General features: G+C 47.9%; 1 protein-coding gene across 1 annotated transcript in view; it reads right to left on the bottom strand.

Moving 5' to 3' along the window:
* Positions 1-19,401, bottom strand: part of col22a1 (collagen, type XXII, alpha 1) — a 407,180-nt gene that overhangs the window by 276,230 nt on the left and 111,549 nt on the right. Inside the window, exons 4-5 of the mRNA XM_085992460.1 lie at positions 14,600-14,674; positions 12,412-12,511 (exon numbers count right to left, since the gene is read on the bottom strand). Of these exons, the coding sequence (XP_085848586.1) occupies positions 12,412-12,511; positions 14,600-14,674 (175 nt within the window). The remainder of the gene's footprint in view (positions 1-12,411; positions 12,512-14,599; positions 14,675-19,401) is intronic.

The following is a 19,401-nucleotide window of genomic DNA, read 5'->3' as shown; positions in this document are numbered from 1 at the left end:
GCGGCACGGTGGCATAGTGGTTAGCACTGTTGCCTCACAGCGCCAGGGACCCGGGTTCGAATCCGGCCTCGGGTGACTGTGTGGAGTTTGCACATTCTCCCTGTGTTTGCGTGGGTTTCCTCCGGGTGCTCCGGTTTCCTCCCACAGTCCAAAGATGTGCGGGTTAGGTTGATTGGCTATGATAAATTGACCCTTAGTGTTAGGGGGATTAAATACATGGGGTTACGGGGATAGGGTGGGATATGTGTTCGTGTAGGGGTTACAGGGATCGGGTGGGATATGTGTCGGTGCAGGCTCGATGGGCCGAAATGGCCTCTATCTGCACTGTGGGGTTTCTGTGATTCTGTGATTCTGTGAACATTCACTCCCTCCACCACCGGCGCACTGTGGCTGCAGTGTGTACCATCTGCAAGATGCACTACAGCAACTCGCCAAAGCACCTTCAACAGCACCTTCCAAACCCGCGACCTCTACCACTTAGAAGGACAAGGGCAGCAGACGCATGGGAACATCACCACCTACAAGTTCCCCTCCAAGCCACACACCATCCTGACTTGGACCTGTATCGCCATTCCTTCACTGTCGCTGGGTCAAAATCCTGAAACTCCCTTCCTAACAGCATTGTGGGTGTACCTACACCATATGGACTGCAGCGGTTCAAGAAGGTGGCTCACCACCATCTTCTCAAGGGCAATTAGCGATGGGCACTAAATGCAGGCCTAGCCAGCAACGCCCACATCCCATCAATGAATAAAAAAAAAATAGGACTTCAAATCCCACCATGGCAGTTTGTGAATTTCAATTCAGTTTTTAAAAATCTGGAAATAAAAAGCTGGTATCAGTAATGTCCTTTAAGGAAGGAAACCTGCTGTCCTTACTTGGTCTGGCTTATACGTGACTCGAGTTCCACACCCATGTGGGTGACTCGTAACTGTCGTCTGATATGGCTTAGCAAGTCACTCAGTTCTATCAATATCAGGGCAACTTGGACCAGGCAATAAATGTCCGCCTTGCCAATGAACCACATCCTGGGAATGAATGTAAAAAATAATACAATGGGGCCTCTGCTCAGTTCATCCGTCAACTTGAGTGAGGTGAGAGGTTGTAGCAAACATATCCATGAATTTGGAACAGATGCCTGTCCCAGAATGTTTATCATTCCTACTGCCATGAGGATGTTGTGAGTTGGGATGGGGTCATGCATAAATCTGTTACCCTGAGATAACTGAAGAAACCCTGACAGGGCTGGCAGCTGGGTGAGTGGAACACTTCTCGCAATCCTCTACTGTGCATCAGACATGTCCTTACCAGTGCTTATGTTTTCACACATATCAACCTACAATTAAACCTACAAGCGTCTGATAGCCTAATGTACAGCAGAGTGCGTGGACAGAGTTACAATTACCCGCAATTCAATGAACTGCTATTTTGATCTGTGAGGTAGTGGTTTGGCCAGATGCAGTTAAATGATTCAGTTTTATTTCAGGATGACACTGCCTGACCCATGGACCACTGGGAGCCGCCACAGCCTGGTGTGAGGAGAGGTGAGCCCCTGTAAAGTGACAGCCAGCTGCTCGAGAAGCTAACTTAAGACAGAAAGACATGGGCAAAAGTGCTTTAGCTGCCAGGCTGACAAGGGCAACGGTCAGAAATGACGCAAGACTTTGTTATGAGGCTGTGTGTTTTCAACACCTGTTCTCAGAATGAGGTGAGGAACAGCTGCATGAGTTTGCCTCAGAACTCAAGTCCATTCAGTTTAAAACTTTATTTTCAATTTTTTTTTATGGGATGTGGGCTTCGCTGGCCAGGCCAGCATTTATTGCCCATCCCGAATTGCCCTTGAGAAGGTGGTGGTGAAGCCGCCTTCTTGAACCGCTGCAGTCCGTGTGGTGAAATTGATGGGATTGAAGGCCGATAAATCTCCAGGGCCTGATAATCTACATCCTAGGGTATTTAAGGAAGTGGCCCTAGAAATAGTAGATGCATTGCTGGTCATCTTCCAAAATTCTATAGACTCTGGCACAGTTCCCATGGATTGGAGGGTAGCTAATGTAACCCCACTATTTAAAAAAGGTGGTAGAGAGAAAACGGGGAATTATAGACCGGTAAGCCTGACATCGGTAGTGGGGAAAATGCTAGAGTCCATTATAAAAGATGTAATAGCAGAGCACTTGGAAAACAGTGACAGGATCGGACAAAGTCAACATGGATTTACAAAAGGTAAATCGTGCTTGTTAAGTCTGTGTGTTCCAGTTATATTTAAGGTCAATTACTGACACAGACTACAAGAATAACTTTTCAATAGGTCTTTACTATTCGGAGGTTAGGGCTGTACTACCCAGCAAATCACTACACAGCACTTATATACCGTATACAGCAGCCAGAGAAAGTAGTACATCTCTTAAGGTGGAACAGGTTTAAGTTCTCTTAAGGTGGAACAAGTTACATACACCACAGTGCTTAACTAATCTACTGGAATTTTTTGAGGATGTAACTGGTAGAATAGATAAGGGAGAACCAGTCGATGTGGTGTATTTGGACTTTCAGAAGGCTTCCGATAAGGTCCCGCATAAGAGATTAGCGTGTAAAGTTAAAGCACATGGGATTGGGGGTAAGGTACTGACTTGGATACAGAACTGGTTGGCAGACAGGATGCAAAGAGTTGGAATAAACGGGTCTTTTTCCGAGTGGCAGGCAGTGACTAGTGGGGTACCGCAGGGATCGGTGCTAGGACCCCAGCTATTCACAAAATATATTAATGATCTAGAAGAGAGAACTAGATGTAATATCTCCAAGTTTGCAGACGACACAAAGCTGGGGGGGGCGTGTGTGCTGTGAGGAGGATGCAGAGAAACTCCAGTATGATTTGGACAGGTTGGGTGATTGGGCAGATGCATGGCAGGTGCAGTATAATGTGGATAAATGCAAGTTTATCCACTTTGGTGGCAAAAACAGGAAGGCAGATTATTATCTGAATGGCAATAGATTGGGAGAAGGGGAAGTGCAACGAGACCTGGGTGTCCTTGTGCACCAGTCACTGAAGGTAAACATGCAGGTGCAGCAGGCAGTAAAGAAGGCAAATGGTATGTTGGCCTTCATAGCGAGAGGATTCGAGTACAGGAGCAAGGATGTCTTGCTGCAGTGGTACAGGGCCTTGGTGAGACCACATCTTGAGTACTGTGTGCAGTTTTGGTCGCCTTATCTGAGGAAGGATGCTCTTGCCATGGAGGGAGTGCAGCGAAGATTCACCAGACTGATACCTGCGATGGCAGGAATGACGTATGAGGAGAGATTGGGTCGATTGGGCATATATTCGCTGGAGTTTAGAAGAATGAGAGGGGATCTCATTGAAACTTATAACATTCTAACAGGACTAGACAGGCTAGATGCAGGAAGGATGTTCCCAATGGTGGGGGAGTCCAGAACCAGGGGTCACAGTCTAAAGATAAGGGGTAAGCCATTTAGGACAGACATGAGGAGGAATTTCTTCACCCAGAGAGTGGTGAACCTATGGAATTCTCTACCACACAAGGCAGTTGAGGCTAATTCATTAAATATATTCAAGAAGGAGTTAGATATATTTCTTAAGGCTAAAGGGATCAAGGGATATGGGGAGAAAGCAGGGACAGGGTACTGAATTTGGATGATCAGCCATGATCTCATTGAATGGCGGAGCAGGCTCGAGGGGCCGAATGGCCTACTCCTGCTCCTATCTTCTATGTTTCTATGTGTTGGTACTCCCACAGTGCTGTTAGGGAGTTCCAGGGTTTTGACCCAGTGACAATGAAGGATCGGCGATATACTTCTAAGTCAGGATGGTGTGTGACTTGGAGGGGAACTTGGAGGTGGTGGTGTTCCCATGTGTCTGCTGCCCTTGTCCTTCTAGGTGGAAGAGGTCGCAGGTTTGGGAGGTGCTGCTGAAGAAGCCTTGGCGAATTGCTGCAGTGCATCTTGTAGATGGTACACACTGCAGCCACGGTACGCCGGTGGTGGAGAGAGTGAATGTTTAAGGTGGTGGTTGGGGTGCCAATCAAGCGGACTGCTTTGTCCTGGATGGTGTCGAGCTTCTTGAGTGTTGTTGGAGCTGCACTCATCCAGGCAAGTGGAGAGTATTCCATCACACTCCTTACTTGTGCCTTGTAGATGGTGGAAAGGCTTTGGGGAGTCAGGAGGTGAGACACTCACTGCAGAATACCTAGCCTCTGACCTGCTCTTGTTGCCACAGTATTTACTCTTGCCTATAGGACCAGTTTCCCATGCCAACAACTTTCCCTTCCGTTTAGCTGTACTATTCTGCTTTCCATTTGTGGCACCTCCTGCTTTAGGCAATAAAAGAGAACCTCCTGCTTTAGGCAATAAAAGAGGACCTCCTGCTTTAGGCAATAAAAGAGAACCTCCTGCTTTAGGCAATAAAAGAGGACCTCCTGCTTTAGGCAATAAAAGAGGACCTCCTGCTTTAGGCAATAAAAGAGGACCTCCTGCTTTAGGCAATAAAAGAGGACCTCCTGCTTTAGGCAATAAAAGAGGACCTCCTGCTTTAGGCAATAAAAGAGGACCTCCTGCTTTAGGCAATAAAAGAGGACCTCCTGCTTTAGAGTTGCCAACTCTGGTTGGGCATATTCCTGGAGGTTTCTTCACATGACCTCCCAACCTCTGAACCATCCTGCCCCCACAATCCTGCCATTGGTCCATCCTCCTGGCGCCCTGCCTTCCCACGGCAATTGGAATGGGAACAGGCTCTGTGACTCCGATAATAGCTGCGAGGCGGGAAGGGAGCGGGGCGGTGGGGAGCGCAGGGGGAGGATTTGTGGCCGGGAATCCCGGACGTATGGGTTTCCCGCAGGTCCTGTCAAGTTTAACAGCAGGACCGTTTAAAATTTTAGCAACAGCTCTCCCGGCCGCAGCCAGGCAGATTGAGAGTCTGGCTGGTTGTTGGGCAGGAAGGCGGACGGGGAGTGGAGCAGAGTTAAGTCCGACATGGGGGTGGGGTAATCAGACATCGTGACTGGGGTGTCAGACATCACAGCGGGAGGGGGCGAGTTGGACATCGCGGGGCGGTGTCAGCCCATCGCGGGTATCCCATCGCATGGAGGTAAGTTTGGTGGGCCGGGAGGAAGCACCCCTGCTGCTCCTGGCCTACAAGCAATGCTGCAAAGCACTTACCTAATGGATCGGGCCCTTCACACTTCCCTTCAGCTGCCGGGTTTCCCAAGGCCTGGGAAACCTGGCCTGCAGCCGTTAAAACTAAAAGTTATGTTAAATTGGAGGCACGTAGCCTCCTTAAAACATTTTAGTGACCGGCCCACTTCCTGACAGCACGTTGGTCACCTCCCCCCCCCCCACCCCATCCGCCTCCGTTAAAACCGGAAGTGGGTTGGGTTGGGTTCCCCATAAAGATGGAGGCCAACTTCAATACCTCATTTCAAAAAAGTTACGGTGTGAAGGACTTGAATAACATCTGCAGAGATTGTGATTATTTACTCTGGTGTCCTTCAGCTGTGGATGAATGATTTAGCTCCGTTGCAGAGTTGCATTCACTAATTCAGAAGCACTCACTGTTTAAACAAAGCTGTTCAAAAACTCAACAGAAACTCGGAGGCAAGAAATGATGCCCAGGTGGGTTGGGGTTGGGTGGGAGGTTAAAGAGTTGATAAACTGAATCCCAACTCCAAACCGCCGACTTCCGGTTTTAATGGAGGCGGGACGGGGGACAGGCAGCCAACCCACTCCCAGGAGACGGGTTGCCCATTTAAATATTATAATTAGGCTGGTGTGCCTCATGGTGATTCACCATTTCAAATTTAACTCCAGCTGATTGGGTTTCCCGGGCCTCGGGGACCCCGCCAGCTCAAGTGAGTTGAAGACCTGGATCCAGGAGGTAAGTGCCTTTATGCTTACCTGCGGGATCCAGCATCCCTGCCTCACCCACGCCACCCACCCCTGCAATCAGACCACCCCCCCAACACTTCCGATCTCCCCCTGACATTTCCCCCCCGACGAGGTCACTGGCCTACCAACACCACCCCCCCCGTGGCCTCCGACCTCCCCTCCGATTCCCCCTCTGGCCTCTAACATCCCCCCTCCTGCCCACCCCACACCCCCACCTCCAGCCTCCGACCTCCCCCCTCCAGCCCCGATCCTTCTCCGGCCCGCATCCACTCCTCCCGATGCTCCTCCAGCCTCGATCCTCCTCCGGCCCGCATCCACTCCTCCCGATGCTCCTCCGGCCTCGATCCTCCTCCGGCCCCCAACCACCCCTCCCGATCCTCCTCCGGCCCCCAACCTCCCCTCCCAATCCTCCTCCAGCCCCCAACCACCCCTCCCAATGCTCCTTTGGCCTCGATTCTCTGGCCCCGATACTCCTCCGGCCCCTGACCTCCCTCCTCTCTGCGGCTTAGTGCCACAGGCCTACCCACCGACAGCCAGCCTCTCCATCTGGCTGGCTGCCAGCGTGAAACAGAGCTTTCAAATGCTAATCAGGCTCTGCCATTAAATTCGGCATGCCCTGCGGGAACTCCATTCTCCTGGGTTTCCGATCACTTTCTAGCCTCCACCACTCCCAACCGGCCTCCAGATACCTCATTTATTATCTGTGTTTTAAAAAAAATCAAATGCAAGTGACTTCAAATCCTTCATAAAGTACAGTACATAGCCTTTATGTCAAAAGGCTATTTGAAGCGTAGCCAAGGCAAAGCGCCTTGCTAAGATACAGATTTGCATGTTAGGTTCCTGAGGTAGTCAGGTAGAAATGAAACCCACCCCCAGCCCCAATTCTAGTCCTAATCATAGGAACATGGGAACAGGAGTAGGCCATTCAATGAGATCCTGGCTGATCTGCAACCTAACTCCATATACCCGCCTTTGGCCCATATCCCTTAATACCTTTGGTTAACAAAAAGCAATCAATCTCTGATTTAAAATTAAGAATTAATCTAGCATCAATTGCCGTTTGCAGAAGAGAGTTCCAAACTTCTACCACCCTTTGTGTGTAGAAGTGTTTCCTAATTTCACTCCTGAAAGATCTGGTTCTAATTTTTAGACCATGCCCCCTGGTCCTAGAATCCCCAACCAGCGGAAATAGTTTCTCTCTATCTACTCTATCTGTTCCCCTTAATATCTCGAAAACTTCAATCAGATCATCCCCTTAATCTTCTAAATTCTAGGGAATACAACCCTAATTTGTGTAATCTCTTTTCGTAATTTAACCCTTGGAATCCGGGTATCATTCTGGTCAACCTACACTGCACTCCCTCCAAGGCCAATATATCCTTCCTAAGGTGTGGTGCCCAGAACTGCTCACAGTACTCCAGCTATGGTCTAACAAGGATTTTATCTGAACTCAAACTGTACTCTAAGGGGGAGAAATTCGGTGGGCTGCGCCACCAGTTAGCGCCTAAAGAGGGCACTCAGTGGCTTTAGCGCCACTGGCCACGCCTCCCGCGATATTTAGCTGGGGCGCTAATGGCGGCGTTAGCCTGTTGTGCTGCGCCGCCACCGATGACGTCATCGGCGTGCGCAGCGCCCCGCTAGCGCCCCGATCGCGATATTTGGCAGCGACCGCCTCTGTAGCGCCGCTCGCTAATCGCGCCCGGTTCACGGGGCCTACCTGTGGCGGCAGTGGCGCAAATTAAGGTGGAGGTGCGGGGCGGCCGTTTTTTTCAGCGGCCGCCTGCCAGCACCTCCGTCCCCGGCCTCCTGTTCTCTCCCCGCGGCATTGCCGGCTGTTTTCCGAGAACCCGGCACTTCTCCTCGGTGCCGGGCTCTTTTGCCGGCACTCGCGATCTCTGATCACGCTGGTGCAGGCCCCTCCCCCTTAAGAATGGGTGGAAGGCCTGCAGTACCACAGCGCGCCGTGCCGCAGCGTGTGGCGCTGTGGCACGTTGCGCTGCGATATTCAGTTTCAGCGCCCTAAAAGGGACGCGGAGCGCCTCGAGCCTCGCCCCGTGTCCCTCTTGGGGCGCTCAAGCTGAATTTCCGACGATCGCTGCTGCTCCAATCACAGCGCAAAATCTGGCGCCCAGGCGAGCTTGGCGCCCCGTTTGCGGCTCAACCCAATCTCTCCCCCTAAATCTTATCATAATCCGAACTCTAATCCTAGCATGAAAAATTAAGGACACAGCAAAATATGAATCAAAAAAGGCATTAATTCAGCTCATTCAAGCTGTTCTTTTGAACAAAGTACAATAAGCACAATAATGGACTCTATTTACTTAACCCCTTAAAGGAAGCTGAATCAGTGGATGAAGCTCTGTGAAATTTCTCCCTGACCATCAAAGGCAGTGAAACAAAACATCCAAGACACCCATCTGTCATGAAAATCTATATTTTCCAACCTTGACCGCTTGCATTCCATAGATAACATTCCTGGTGGGTTTGCAGCCTTACAACGTTTGAAAGGAAATTTTTATCTCTACCTATTTCGATCCTCAGTCCCATACCTAACTGAAATATTCATCCAGCTCTTTCTAAAATGAGTCAATCAATATAATATTTTCTGTTTAGTTAGGAATCTATTTAACATTTTTACTACATTGTGCGAAGAGAATGCTTCCAATCTCAAATTTTGCTTCAGGCTTGTTCATTCTGTGTGCATGTCTCCTATTTCTGTCAGCACAGATAACATGGGTCAAATGAAGAAGAGCTGGGAGTCAGTTAAATTGACATTTGACCTGCCACAGCAAAACAAAAAAAAATGGAAGTTTCTTTATAGAAAAACGAATGTGTCAAACTCTAATGTTCTCAATGTTTCTTTAAAACACAGTGAGGGAGAAATTTCCCTCCTTTGCGCCTCCCGTGGGGGGCGCTAACGGGGCGTAAAAGCCTTTTTGCCCGGCCACGGCATTGACTGCGCCTCCCGCCAAATTCCGCAGGAGGTTAGCAGTGGTGCTACCGGATTGCGCCCCGATCTCATGCGCCCGGAGATTATGACGTCATCTCCGGGCGCATCACCCTGGTAGCGCCCTGGCAGAAAAATTCCCCTTCGCCCCCTGCAGCAGTGGTGGGTGATGGCAGCGACTGTTGCAATGGACGTAAGCAGGGTGGCCGGCCGCTAGCAGGGCGGAAGTTAAAGGTGAGGTGGCCGACCACCCTGAAAAAAATGTTGGCTTTTTTGAGAAATGTATTTTTTGCTCCGGAAGCGAGGTCCGTGCCGTGATTGGCCAGCCTGGCACTCTGCTTAAGTGTCGGGCTGGTCGCGCGGCACCCCCATTCCCCGGTGCTGCAGGTAAGTTTTAAAAAAAAACTGCAGAGTTTGCAGCGTGGGGCCCTTCCCTTTAATTCAGGGAAGAGCCCATGCAACGCATCAATGCCACGCGGCCCAGTGCGTGGCGCTGCTGATCCGTGCGCCCCGGGTCATGAATTTCCCCACCCGCCATGCGACCCAAGATGGAAGTGGAGCGCTTGATTTAGCATTCCACTTCCCTTTTGGAGCAAAAAGTGGGAATTTTAGAAAGGCTGGCGCTAACTTTTCCAGCTTTTCTGATTTAGCGCCCCAAACAGGGCTCGAGGGGAATTTCTAGCCCAAATGACTGGGATTTTGGATTGATTTCTTCACATCCACTGCATGTTAACGTCAAAGGGTCAACTTTAATCTGGTTCATTTGTTCTAAAAGACACCACATAGCCTTCAAGTCTTTCATTTTTGAACTAACAAATTGGAGCACTTTAGAAGTATAATCCTTACTGCACTTCCTGTCTTCAGATATTGCAGACTGATAGGGGGCGATTTTGGCGGCACTCAAGGGTCAGAATTGGAGGCGGGACTGCTGGCAAAATCAAAAAGATTGGCAGCGGGTCCCGAACCCACTTCCAACCCGCCTCCAATCAATCTTCCTGGGAGTTGGGTCCCCGATTTGCGCAGGGACTCGACTCCTAGCGGCAGGAAGAGGATTATAGCCACTTAACTGCTTGTTAACGGGTAGTTAACAGGCAGTTAAGAGGCTTTTTGCAATTTTGACACTTCTACTGCGGGCTTCCCAACGTCGGGAAACCCCGCCAGGGTAAGTGTGGTGTGCTGTGGGCCTACTGTAATATTTGTGTATAGATGACAGCTGCAGAAGTGGTGTGAAGGATCCAATGGGACACTGGTGAGTTGCAGAGGTAAGAAAATGTTGGGAAAGTCATTTTTAATGTGTTTAGAATTTTCTGTATGTGACAAGCTTTGAAGTGTTTGTGTAGTCCCACTTCATTGGGAGAACCTCTCTCACCAGTGACAGATCGCTTCTGTAACCTCACCTGCAGCTGCCATCTGTTTTAGCCTAAGGAGCGAGTCACCGGAGAGCCTGGGTGCAAGGGCTCACCTTTGTACAGTGATTGTCAGTGTTTGCAGCACCTCAATGCTGTCAAACACTGAAAAAATCATCTGTCAAAAAGAAACAGTGGTGGCCCCTTTAAGAAAACCGGCAGATGACGCATCATCAACTGACATCATCTGACACCGGCTTTCTCTTAATTGGCTGGCAAGCCCGCAGGGCGGGCTTAACAAGGCCAATTGATGCAAAATAGCGTCTGTGCATCGGACATTGCTGGGGGCGGGTCTAGAACCCGAAAGGCAGCAGTCCCGCCCCCCAACGCACCTCTTCAGGTATGATCCCGGCCATAGAATCTGCAGTGACAGATTAAATATGGCTAGTAAATGTTCACACAGTGCCTCATTAAACATGTAGGTGACAAACCTGCACATGCATTGTGTTAAACACATCGGCTTTGGTTCCCTCATCCTCAGTAAATTATAATGCGCTTGTGAAGTTTGTGTTCATCATACTGAGAGATGCTAGTGCTAAGGAATGGGATGCTTTTTATTTTGGACACTCAGTTCAGCACCAAGCACTCCTGGTAAGACATAGGGATATACAGCCTTGGAAAAGAACTCTGTAGCCCATTTGGCTGGTCCCATGGTTAAAGCAAACTACACTATAGGAGTGCACAAAATGCACCCTGTGGTCCACATGTAACACCTGAGCACTGACAATCCAGCCCTCAAAGTCCAAGCAACTCATTCTTCTTATGGTTATATTTCTTATTTGCTGGTTTGTTCTGTTTGAATTGTAGGTTTGGAAAGATCTGTTCTTAGCACGGAATCTCTAAATCAAGACACCAAGATCTGTTATATCAGCAACTTAATATATATGCCAATTAATGAGAATTAATATGGATATATAAGCATTTTGGGACATCTTACTACGTTAAAGGCACTATGTAAATGCAAGTTGTTGTTGTTATTTTGAACTTTGCATGAGACTCCATGGTGTGAGCCTACATGAAGACAGAAAACCTGGACACCTTTGCTATAGTATATGCTCTATCTCTTATACCTACCAATTGCTTCCATCCCCAAAATAATTTTCATCTCCCTCTTGAATTTGATAACACTCTCTTGTTCTGCTGTGTTCCTAGATAGTCTGCTCCATACATTCATCACCCTCCATGTGAAGTAGTTAAATCTAAGAAGCATAGTTAGGTGCAATGTAAAACTCTGTTTACTCTGCCAACAATATGCCTCAGAATCTAAATTGGATGCTACCACATCAGTATGGCATTTTTCCACAATGTGACCTAGACTCCTCTAACTTCTCCTTTTTGAATATACTTTACACTATCACCGACCAAGAGAGTGAACAGGCAACCTGCTGTTGGGTCTCCATCTTTGCCACACTGAGACCAGATGCTGGAAAGTATGTCAGATTTTTCTTCTGATTTCCTCTCCCTGCCTGAGGGCAGGTGGCTGGCTTCCATTGATTTCCCAACACATGGCTTGCATCAGGAACCAAAGGAGTTGCACATTGATACCTCAGTACTTTGTAGTGAGGGAATGGAGAACAGTGCATTGCAATGGTATCCAACGGAGCACAGGAGTGTGCAGTGGTGTCTGTTTACAGCACAGCCATTTCCAGTGGAGTGTATCCACTGGAGTTCAATAGAATAGAGTGCAAGACAGTTCATTGTATCTAATGCCATAGAGTGGTGAGTAGTGGAGTGAAATGATGTTCAGTAAGGCGGAGAACAATGAAGTGATCTAAAGAGCTGTTTTTTTCATATTCAGTGGAGTGGAGTGGTGAGCACTAGAGTGGAACAAAGTGGAATGGAGTGGAGCAAACTGAAATGGAGCAAAGTGGAATGGAATGGAGCAGACTGGAGTGCAGCAAAGTGGAATGGAATGGAGCAGATTGGAGTGCAGTAAAGTGGAATGGAGTGGAGCGAACTGGAATGGAGCAAAGTGGAATGGAATGGAGCAGACTGGAGTGCAGCAAAGTGGAATAGAGTGGAGCGAACTGGAATGGAGCAAAGTGGAATGGAGTGGAGCGAACTGGACTGCAGCAAAGTGGAATGGAGTGGAGCGCGCTGGAATGGAATCGAATGGACTGGAGTGCATAGAGTGCAGTGACTCCAGATACACCACATTTTGTCACTTACTTTGTCATCTGAACTACTGGCATTATTCCAAGGCGAACAAATCCTCCATCTTTCATTTTGATAATGCTTCTCACATGGAACAGCTCCATCAGGTCAAAACCTGTTTGAATACACACCAAAAGTAATCTGATGTTATGAAGATGGTTTTTAAAAAATATGGGGGAGAAATTCCCCTCCTTTGCACCTCCCATGGGGGGCGCTAATAGGGCGCAAAGGCCTTTTCACCCGGGCGCAGCATTGACTGCGCCTCGCGACAAATTCCGCAGGGGGTTAGCGATGGCATTACTGGGTTGCACTCGGAGATCGTGACGTCATCTCTGGGCACATCGCCCTGGCACAAAAGTTCCCCTTCGCCCTCTGCAGCAGCGCCGGGCGATGGCAGCGACTGCTGCAGGGGACATGAGTAGGGCAGCCGGCCGCTAGCGTGGCAGAAGTTAAAGGTGAGGTGGCCGGCCACCTGAAAATAAGTCGGATTTTTAAAAACCTTTTTTTTGCGCCTCCGGACGCGGGGTCCGTGCCCTGATCGGTCAGCCCGGCACTCTGCTTGAGTGCCAGCTAATCGCGCAGCACCCCCGCTCCCCGGTGGTCCAGGTAAGTTTAAAAAAAACTGCAGAGTTCGCAGCGTGGGGCCCTTCCTTTTAATTCAGGGAAGCGCTCCTGCAACGCGGCAGCGCCATGCTTGGCCACTCGTGGCGCTGCTAAGCACATTGCCCCGGGTGGCGAACTTCCCCTCCTTGTGCACTCTCTTGGAGCAAAAAAATGGGAATTTCAGAGAGGGAGGAAGAGGTTAGCGCCTGACGCTAGCTTTTCCAGCTTTTCTGATTTACCGCCCCAAACGGGGCTCGGGGCTCGAGGGGAATTTCTCCCCCTATATGTTTTATTATCTTTTTCATCATTTAAAGCAGGGGTGTCAAACGCACGGCCCGCAGAGCAGTTCCATTTGGTGTGCTGTGGCCTAGTCTCCCGGGCATTGCTTCTAACAGCCCAGGGAACTGCTCCTTTTAAATCTGGTGCTGCAGCAGCGTCCCTGCTCCGTAACGTCACCACCCACCGTCAGCACAGAGAACTGACCCCCGTGAATAAAGTACAGAAACCTTAATGTATCAGGATGTGGGAGGGACTAATATTTTGTGTTTAAAGTACTGATTTCATTTATGTCTTTAAGGCGCCTGGGATTCTTTTCACCTCTTCCAATAATCCTGCAGGCCAATGTGCCAATGGGAAGCTGGGTTTTAGTTGGACAAACAACAGGAACCCTCATGTGTGTTGAGGAGTACTGAAGCTTATCGCTGCTCTAGTCCTGCTGAAAACTGATAGGGATCCCTAAGCCTTGACTTTGCCAACCTGTGTCTAAGCTCTCTGGCTTTAGGTAAATGGTGGGGTCGAGTTTCCACTTGTTTACACCAATAATAGCAGCGCAATCTGGGCCGAATCAGCAGAACCATTGCAAAAATTGGGGAATTTTAAGCACAAGTGAGATACGCCCAAAACCACTTTAATTCGTGTTTTCCGCGATCTTTTACGCTGTTCCTAGATTCAATTTGCCCGGGTCAGACCCCACCCACCAAACTGGCAGGTCGAAATCGCTAGATTTCGCCGATTGCGCTGGTTCGAGAAGGCTCTTCAAATTGCATTCATTTTCATAGACGCACAAGCACCAGTAGGCGCATTTTAAAAGTACTTCCATATCAAAAATCAGGTTACTCACAGGTGGAGCACTGGACACCCTTATTAAAATTGCTTATTTTTGCTGATAAGCCCATTTTCAGCTGTATTAATAAAATTGCCCCAGGTTACCACTCTTAAATACATCAAGAAATACTTTTTAAAGGAAAGAAGAAAAAAAGAAACAATTATGTTCTATTACGCTGCTCAACTGCGCTGGTTCATGGAAGATTTTACGGTTGTGACTACACAAATAAATTTTAGCGGAAACTGTAATCTAATCAGCCCAATGTCAAGTGCAATTTGAGTACAATTTCCCGATTGTGCCCAAAGTGGAAACTCGACCCCCAAATGTTTATCCTACAGCACAATAACATTCTACCTATCTAGATTTCTTAGTAGCTCGGTTTGGAGACTCATAAGCATGCTGATTGGTTGTTGTGTATGTCAAAAAAATAGACTAACTGCAATGCGACATATATGAGATTCTGCTATTACATGTCCTGCTATGCAACTCACTTACCTGGGATGTTAGCTGGAGCTTTATTTGGTAGTTTGTACTGACTGCCCTCCAATCTCAGATTGGGACATAGCACATCTGTTGAAGCATAAAATACAAATGTTACTCAATGTATAACTATAGAATACCATCAGATCATCTATGGCATTGCTCACTGCAACGTGGATGATTTGCTGTTTTATAATGAGAGGAGCGTTATACCTCGCAATGTACAATGTATTATCCTGCTACTGGAGCTATGTTTAAACTGACCTGTCCATTTAAGACCACAAAGTCTGATTCCTGTAAGCCTGACGTCAAGTATATAATTGTACTTGATGGGGAAGTTTGCGGATTGAGATGTACACCAATAAACTCTGTTCGCTAGAACCAGATTGTTCACAACCTTGGTGTCCTATTTGACCCTGAGATGAGCTTCTGACCACATATCCGCTCCATCACCAAGATCACCTACCTCTACCTCCATAACATTGCCCATCTCCGCCCCTGCTTCAGCTCATCTGCTGCTGAAACCCTGATCCATGCCTTTGTTACCTCTAGACTTGACTATTCCAATGCTCTGCTGGCGGACCTCCCATCTTCCACCCTCCATAAACTTGAGCCAAGACTCTGCTGCCTGTATCCTAACTCGCACCAAGTCTCATTTACCCATCACTCCTGTGTTCGCTGACCTACATTGGCTCCCGGTCTGGCAGCACCTCGATTTTAAAAATCTCATCCTTGATTTCAAATCCCTCCATGGCCTCGCCCCTCTCTATCTCTGTAACCTCCTCCAGCCCTACAACCCTCCAATTTTGGCGCACCCCCAATTCTCATCACTCCACTATTGACGGCCCAACCTTCAGCTGCCTAGGCTCCAAGGTCTGGAATTCCCTCCCTAAACCTCTCCACCTCGCAACCTCTCTCTACTTCTTTAAGATGCTCCTTAAAACCTACTTCTTTGACCAAGCTTTCTGTCACCTGACCTAATGTCTCTTTATGTGCTCGGTGTCAAATTTTATTGCTAACTCTCCTATGAAGCGCCTTGAGATGTTTTACTACATTAAAGGAACTATATAAATACAAGTTGTTGTTGTTTAAATATAAAATTAGGAAAGGTAAAGGATTGGGATTGGTGGAGTGGTAAATCACACATCCACATCAGTAATGTCCCACTGTTGACTATGTAATTAGATACTTTTACTTGTGCTCAAAATTGTGCTTTGTTTCAGAAGAATGACCAACAAGTGCCACTCTCTGGCCTTTACACTCAGAAATGGTAGCTCAGGAGTAGGTGTCTGGGGTCCACTTTTCATATGAAGCCTCACAACGTGCGTAGGCTCCCTTTTTGCAACCGCACGACCACAGCTACATCTGGATCTACAATGCCACCAGTTCCTGGAACCTGGGCTTTTTTTTTACATAATGGAGTGCAACAGATGGATGGAAACTCAAGCACTTGCATTTTGTGCTGCACTGCTATAGTGGAAGAGGTGGATGGTGTCTTCTCTTGCCCACAGTACATCCCTTGTTGGATGACATCAGTTTGATCAGCATTTATGGGCCATTATGCTGATTTTTAGCTGATTTCAAATAATAATAACCCTTCAAAATTGTGAAGAGCTACACAGAACAGATGGAGAGGTCAAACTGCACCAGTACTGACATCCTACCCATAATGCCCCTGGTCCGGGTTTGAAATGTGGGGAAGGGGCGGTTCCAGAGGTGAAACAATGGTGCTGCAGGGCATTGTTGTCACACATTGACTGGAGAACTGGAAACACACCTGTTGACTGTCCTTTTGAAATTCTCGGGAAGCGCGGTGAATTATAAAAAGAACGCAGCTGTCACTTTTAAATAGTAGACTGACTCAGTGTACCATATCGAGTATTGGGTTTAAATCACAGTCCTGTAAATAATCTGTTAAATATAAGTCCACCGTTTAGTGGATACTTTATCACCAACTTGGCTGTCAGCTGGCATTTTGTGATTGTAACTGACCAATTCATCAGTGCTCTGAGATCCTTTAACAGCTGCCAGTCCCAATGTTGGGGAAAAGGATTCTGAATGAAGAAATCCAGCAGTTTGTGTAAGATATGTGCAAAGGAAAACACAGAATTCTATTTCCTTCTGTTGCTTAATGAAAATGACTTCAAATGAATTAAACTTACATCAAGCTGTTTGCCTTTGTCTCCCTAATTTTCTCCTCCCAATAGGGAGTCATCAAGGCACCCTTGATAAAAGAATCAAGACAATAGAGCTAATGGTGATGAATTGCACTGGGTGGCCGGTCACTGGAAGATTCAGATGTGGAGGCCTGAAGCCTGCAATGTGGCCGAGATGCTCAGTGCCTATCTGTGTACAAGGCGAGTGCAGAGGGCAGCGGGAGCTTGTGCACAAGTAGCATAGGGCTGATTCCACGATCGAGCGCTCTCACCAGGGAGTGGAAGGTCAGAAAATAGCGGGCCCGCAGCCCGTGGTTTATTGCCCATTAATATCAATGGCTGGAAAATCATGGGTTGCAGGCCTGCAGTTCCCTGACCTGTGCTCACTGCGAGCGCTGTTCCTTGCTGCGAGTGTCCAATTGCCAAATCATCCCTGGAGCCTGTTGCATAAAAATTGCCATCTTCGCAACAACTGACAGTCATTCCTGGCCTGGAAGTGGTTCTCCAGCCTGGCTGCAGGATTGTCCATAGTTCTGTTGTGGTCCTGTTCAGGATACATGTACAGAAACAAGTGCCTAACCTTGAACACATGGGTGGTGAAATAAGGATAAGCTGTAACGCAGCATCGAAGAAACAAAAGCGCCTGGTTGTCATTCCTGATCTGATTGTCTTTCTACTTCAGCTTTCAAATAGAGAGGTATGCCCATAAGATTCCCATAACTCTTTGCAAATCACCAATGTCATTTGCTGGACTTACAGGCACAGACAAAAGGTGCAGTTATCTTTAAGAAGCTGTCAGGATGGTTCCAAGAAATTTCACCATCTTCAATTGTTCGCCAATAGCAAAAAAAGAGAAAACAGAACTTGCAAAGAGAAACACTAAAAACATCAGTGCACCTTTAAGATTCAACTACAGGAAACTTTGGTTTATCCGGAGGTTGAATGTCCGGAAACCTCGATCCACCGGCAGAAATCAGGAGCCGTTTTGTTAGGTTTTTTTTCTACTTGTGGCTTTTTTTTTCTTCTCGTGGCTTTTTTTCCTTCTCGTGGCTTTTTTTTCAACAGTCAGGCTCTGCAAAGTCTCTCTGAAGCTGTTGCTAAGCTACAGAGACGCTTCCAAGGTACGGGCCGACTGTTTAGAAGCTGCTGCTAAGCAACAGTGTTTGTTGCCAGATACGGAGGTTTTTTTTCTTCTCGTGGCTTTTTTTCAACAGTCAGGCTCTGCAAAGTCTCTCTGAAGCTGTTGCTAAGCTACAGAGACGCTTCCAATGTACGGGCCGACTGTTTAGAAGCTGTTGCTAAGCAACAGTGTTTGTTGCCAGATACGGAGGTTTTTTTTCTTCTCGTGGCTTTTTTTTCAACAGTCAGGCTCTGCAAAGTCTCTCTGAAGCTGTTGCTAAGCTACAGAGACGCTTCCAAGGTATGGGCCGACTGTTTAGAAGCTGTTGCTAAGCAACAGTGTTTGTTGCCAGATACGGAGCTGAAAACCTCTGTATGCTTCAACATTAGCGCTGGTTTGTCCGGCAGTTTTGATAGATCGGCAACAGCTCAGTCCCGTCGGTGCTGGATATCACAAAGTTTCCTGTAAAAGGAAGAGGCCTATTTTTCATTGCAATTTATATGGGTGTTTAGCCCAGGAAGTGTTTTTTCAGGGGCTTTACTCAGATTGGGACATCCCTTTTGACTGAGTACTGGGGCTTCAATGAGCATAGTGCAGAAATGGGCCTGAGGAACTGCTGGATCATGCTGTTGAGGCCTGTGTGCATGGGCACTCGATGACCTCAGACCCCAGCCCACCATAATGCAGCGTGTGGTGCTCGATGTGTATCAATGCTGCAGGCCCCATTTGTATGAGATGTATGGGGTGACTGGATGCATATTTAAAAAATTTAAGATAAAATAAACCCTTAAGTTAAATTTAAAATTTGCTATGCTTCCCCACCCATCAAATAAAACACATTAGAAGAGCTTTGCTCTGATTCAGATCTTTCAGCAGCTGCTATGAAAATTTAACCCAACCAAAATCCTTGCAGATGTTGGGCAGAGGTTTCAGAGAAGGAATTTTGCGCTCCCACTTTTAATCATGTTCCTAACCTTGTCAAGATCCTCCCTCACTACATACTAGTGTGGAGAGTGTGGGCTGATGACCTGCTCTTCTCACCACCCTAACAGCTTGGCTTTTCAAGAAGCGTATTTGACAGCAGCTCTTCTGAGAGAAGAATGGGACATCATATTCTTCTTCTTCTTGGAACCGAGGATGACTTGCTTCCACACTAAAAATGAGTTCTCAGGTGACTGATGAGTCCAATGCGGGACCTACAGGCTCTGTCACAGGTGGGGCAGACAGTGGTTGAAGGGGCAGGTGGGTGGGGTGCTTGGGTTGATGGGCGCTCCTTCCGCTGTTTGTGCTTGGCGTCCGCTTGCTCCCAGCGAAGAGACTCGAGGTGTTCAGCTCCTTCCCGGATGCTTTTCCTCCACTTTGTGCGGTCTTGGGCCAGGGATTCCCAGGTGTCGGTGGGGATGTTGCACTTTTTCAAGGAGGCTTTGAGGGTGTCCTTGAAGCTTTTCCTCTGCCCACCTGGGGCTCTCTTGCCATGCCGGAGTTCCAAGTAGAGTGCTTGTTTTGGGAGTCTCGTATCGGGCATGCAGACGATGTGGCCC

Source organism: Somniosus microcephalus, chromosome 7 (genome assembly GCF_052327205.1).
Source record: "Somniosus microcephalus isolate GS21.2 chromosome 7, FLI_Smic_1.0, whole genome shotgun sequence".
In the NCBI taxonomy this organism is placed as follows: domain Eukaryota; kingdom Metazoa; phylum Chordata; class Chondrichthyes; order Squaliformes; family Somniosidae; genus Somniosus; species Somniosus microcephalus.
This window is presented reverse-complemented; position numbering and strand designations above follow the sequence as displayed.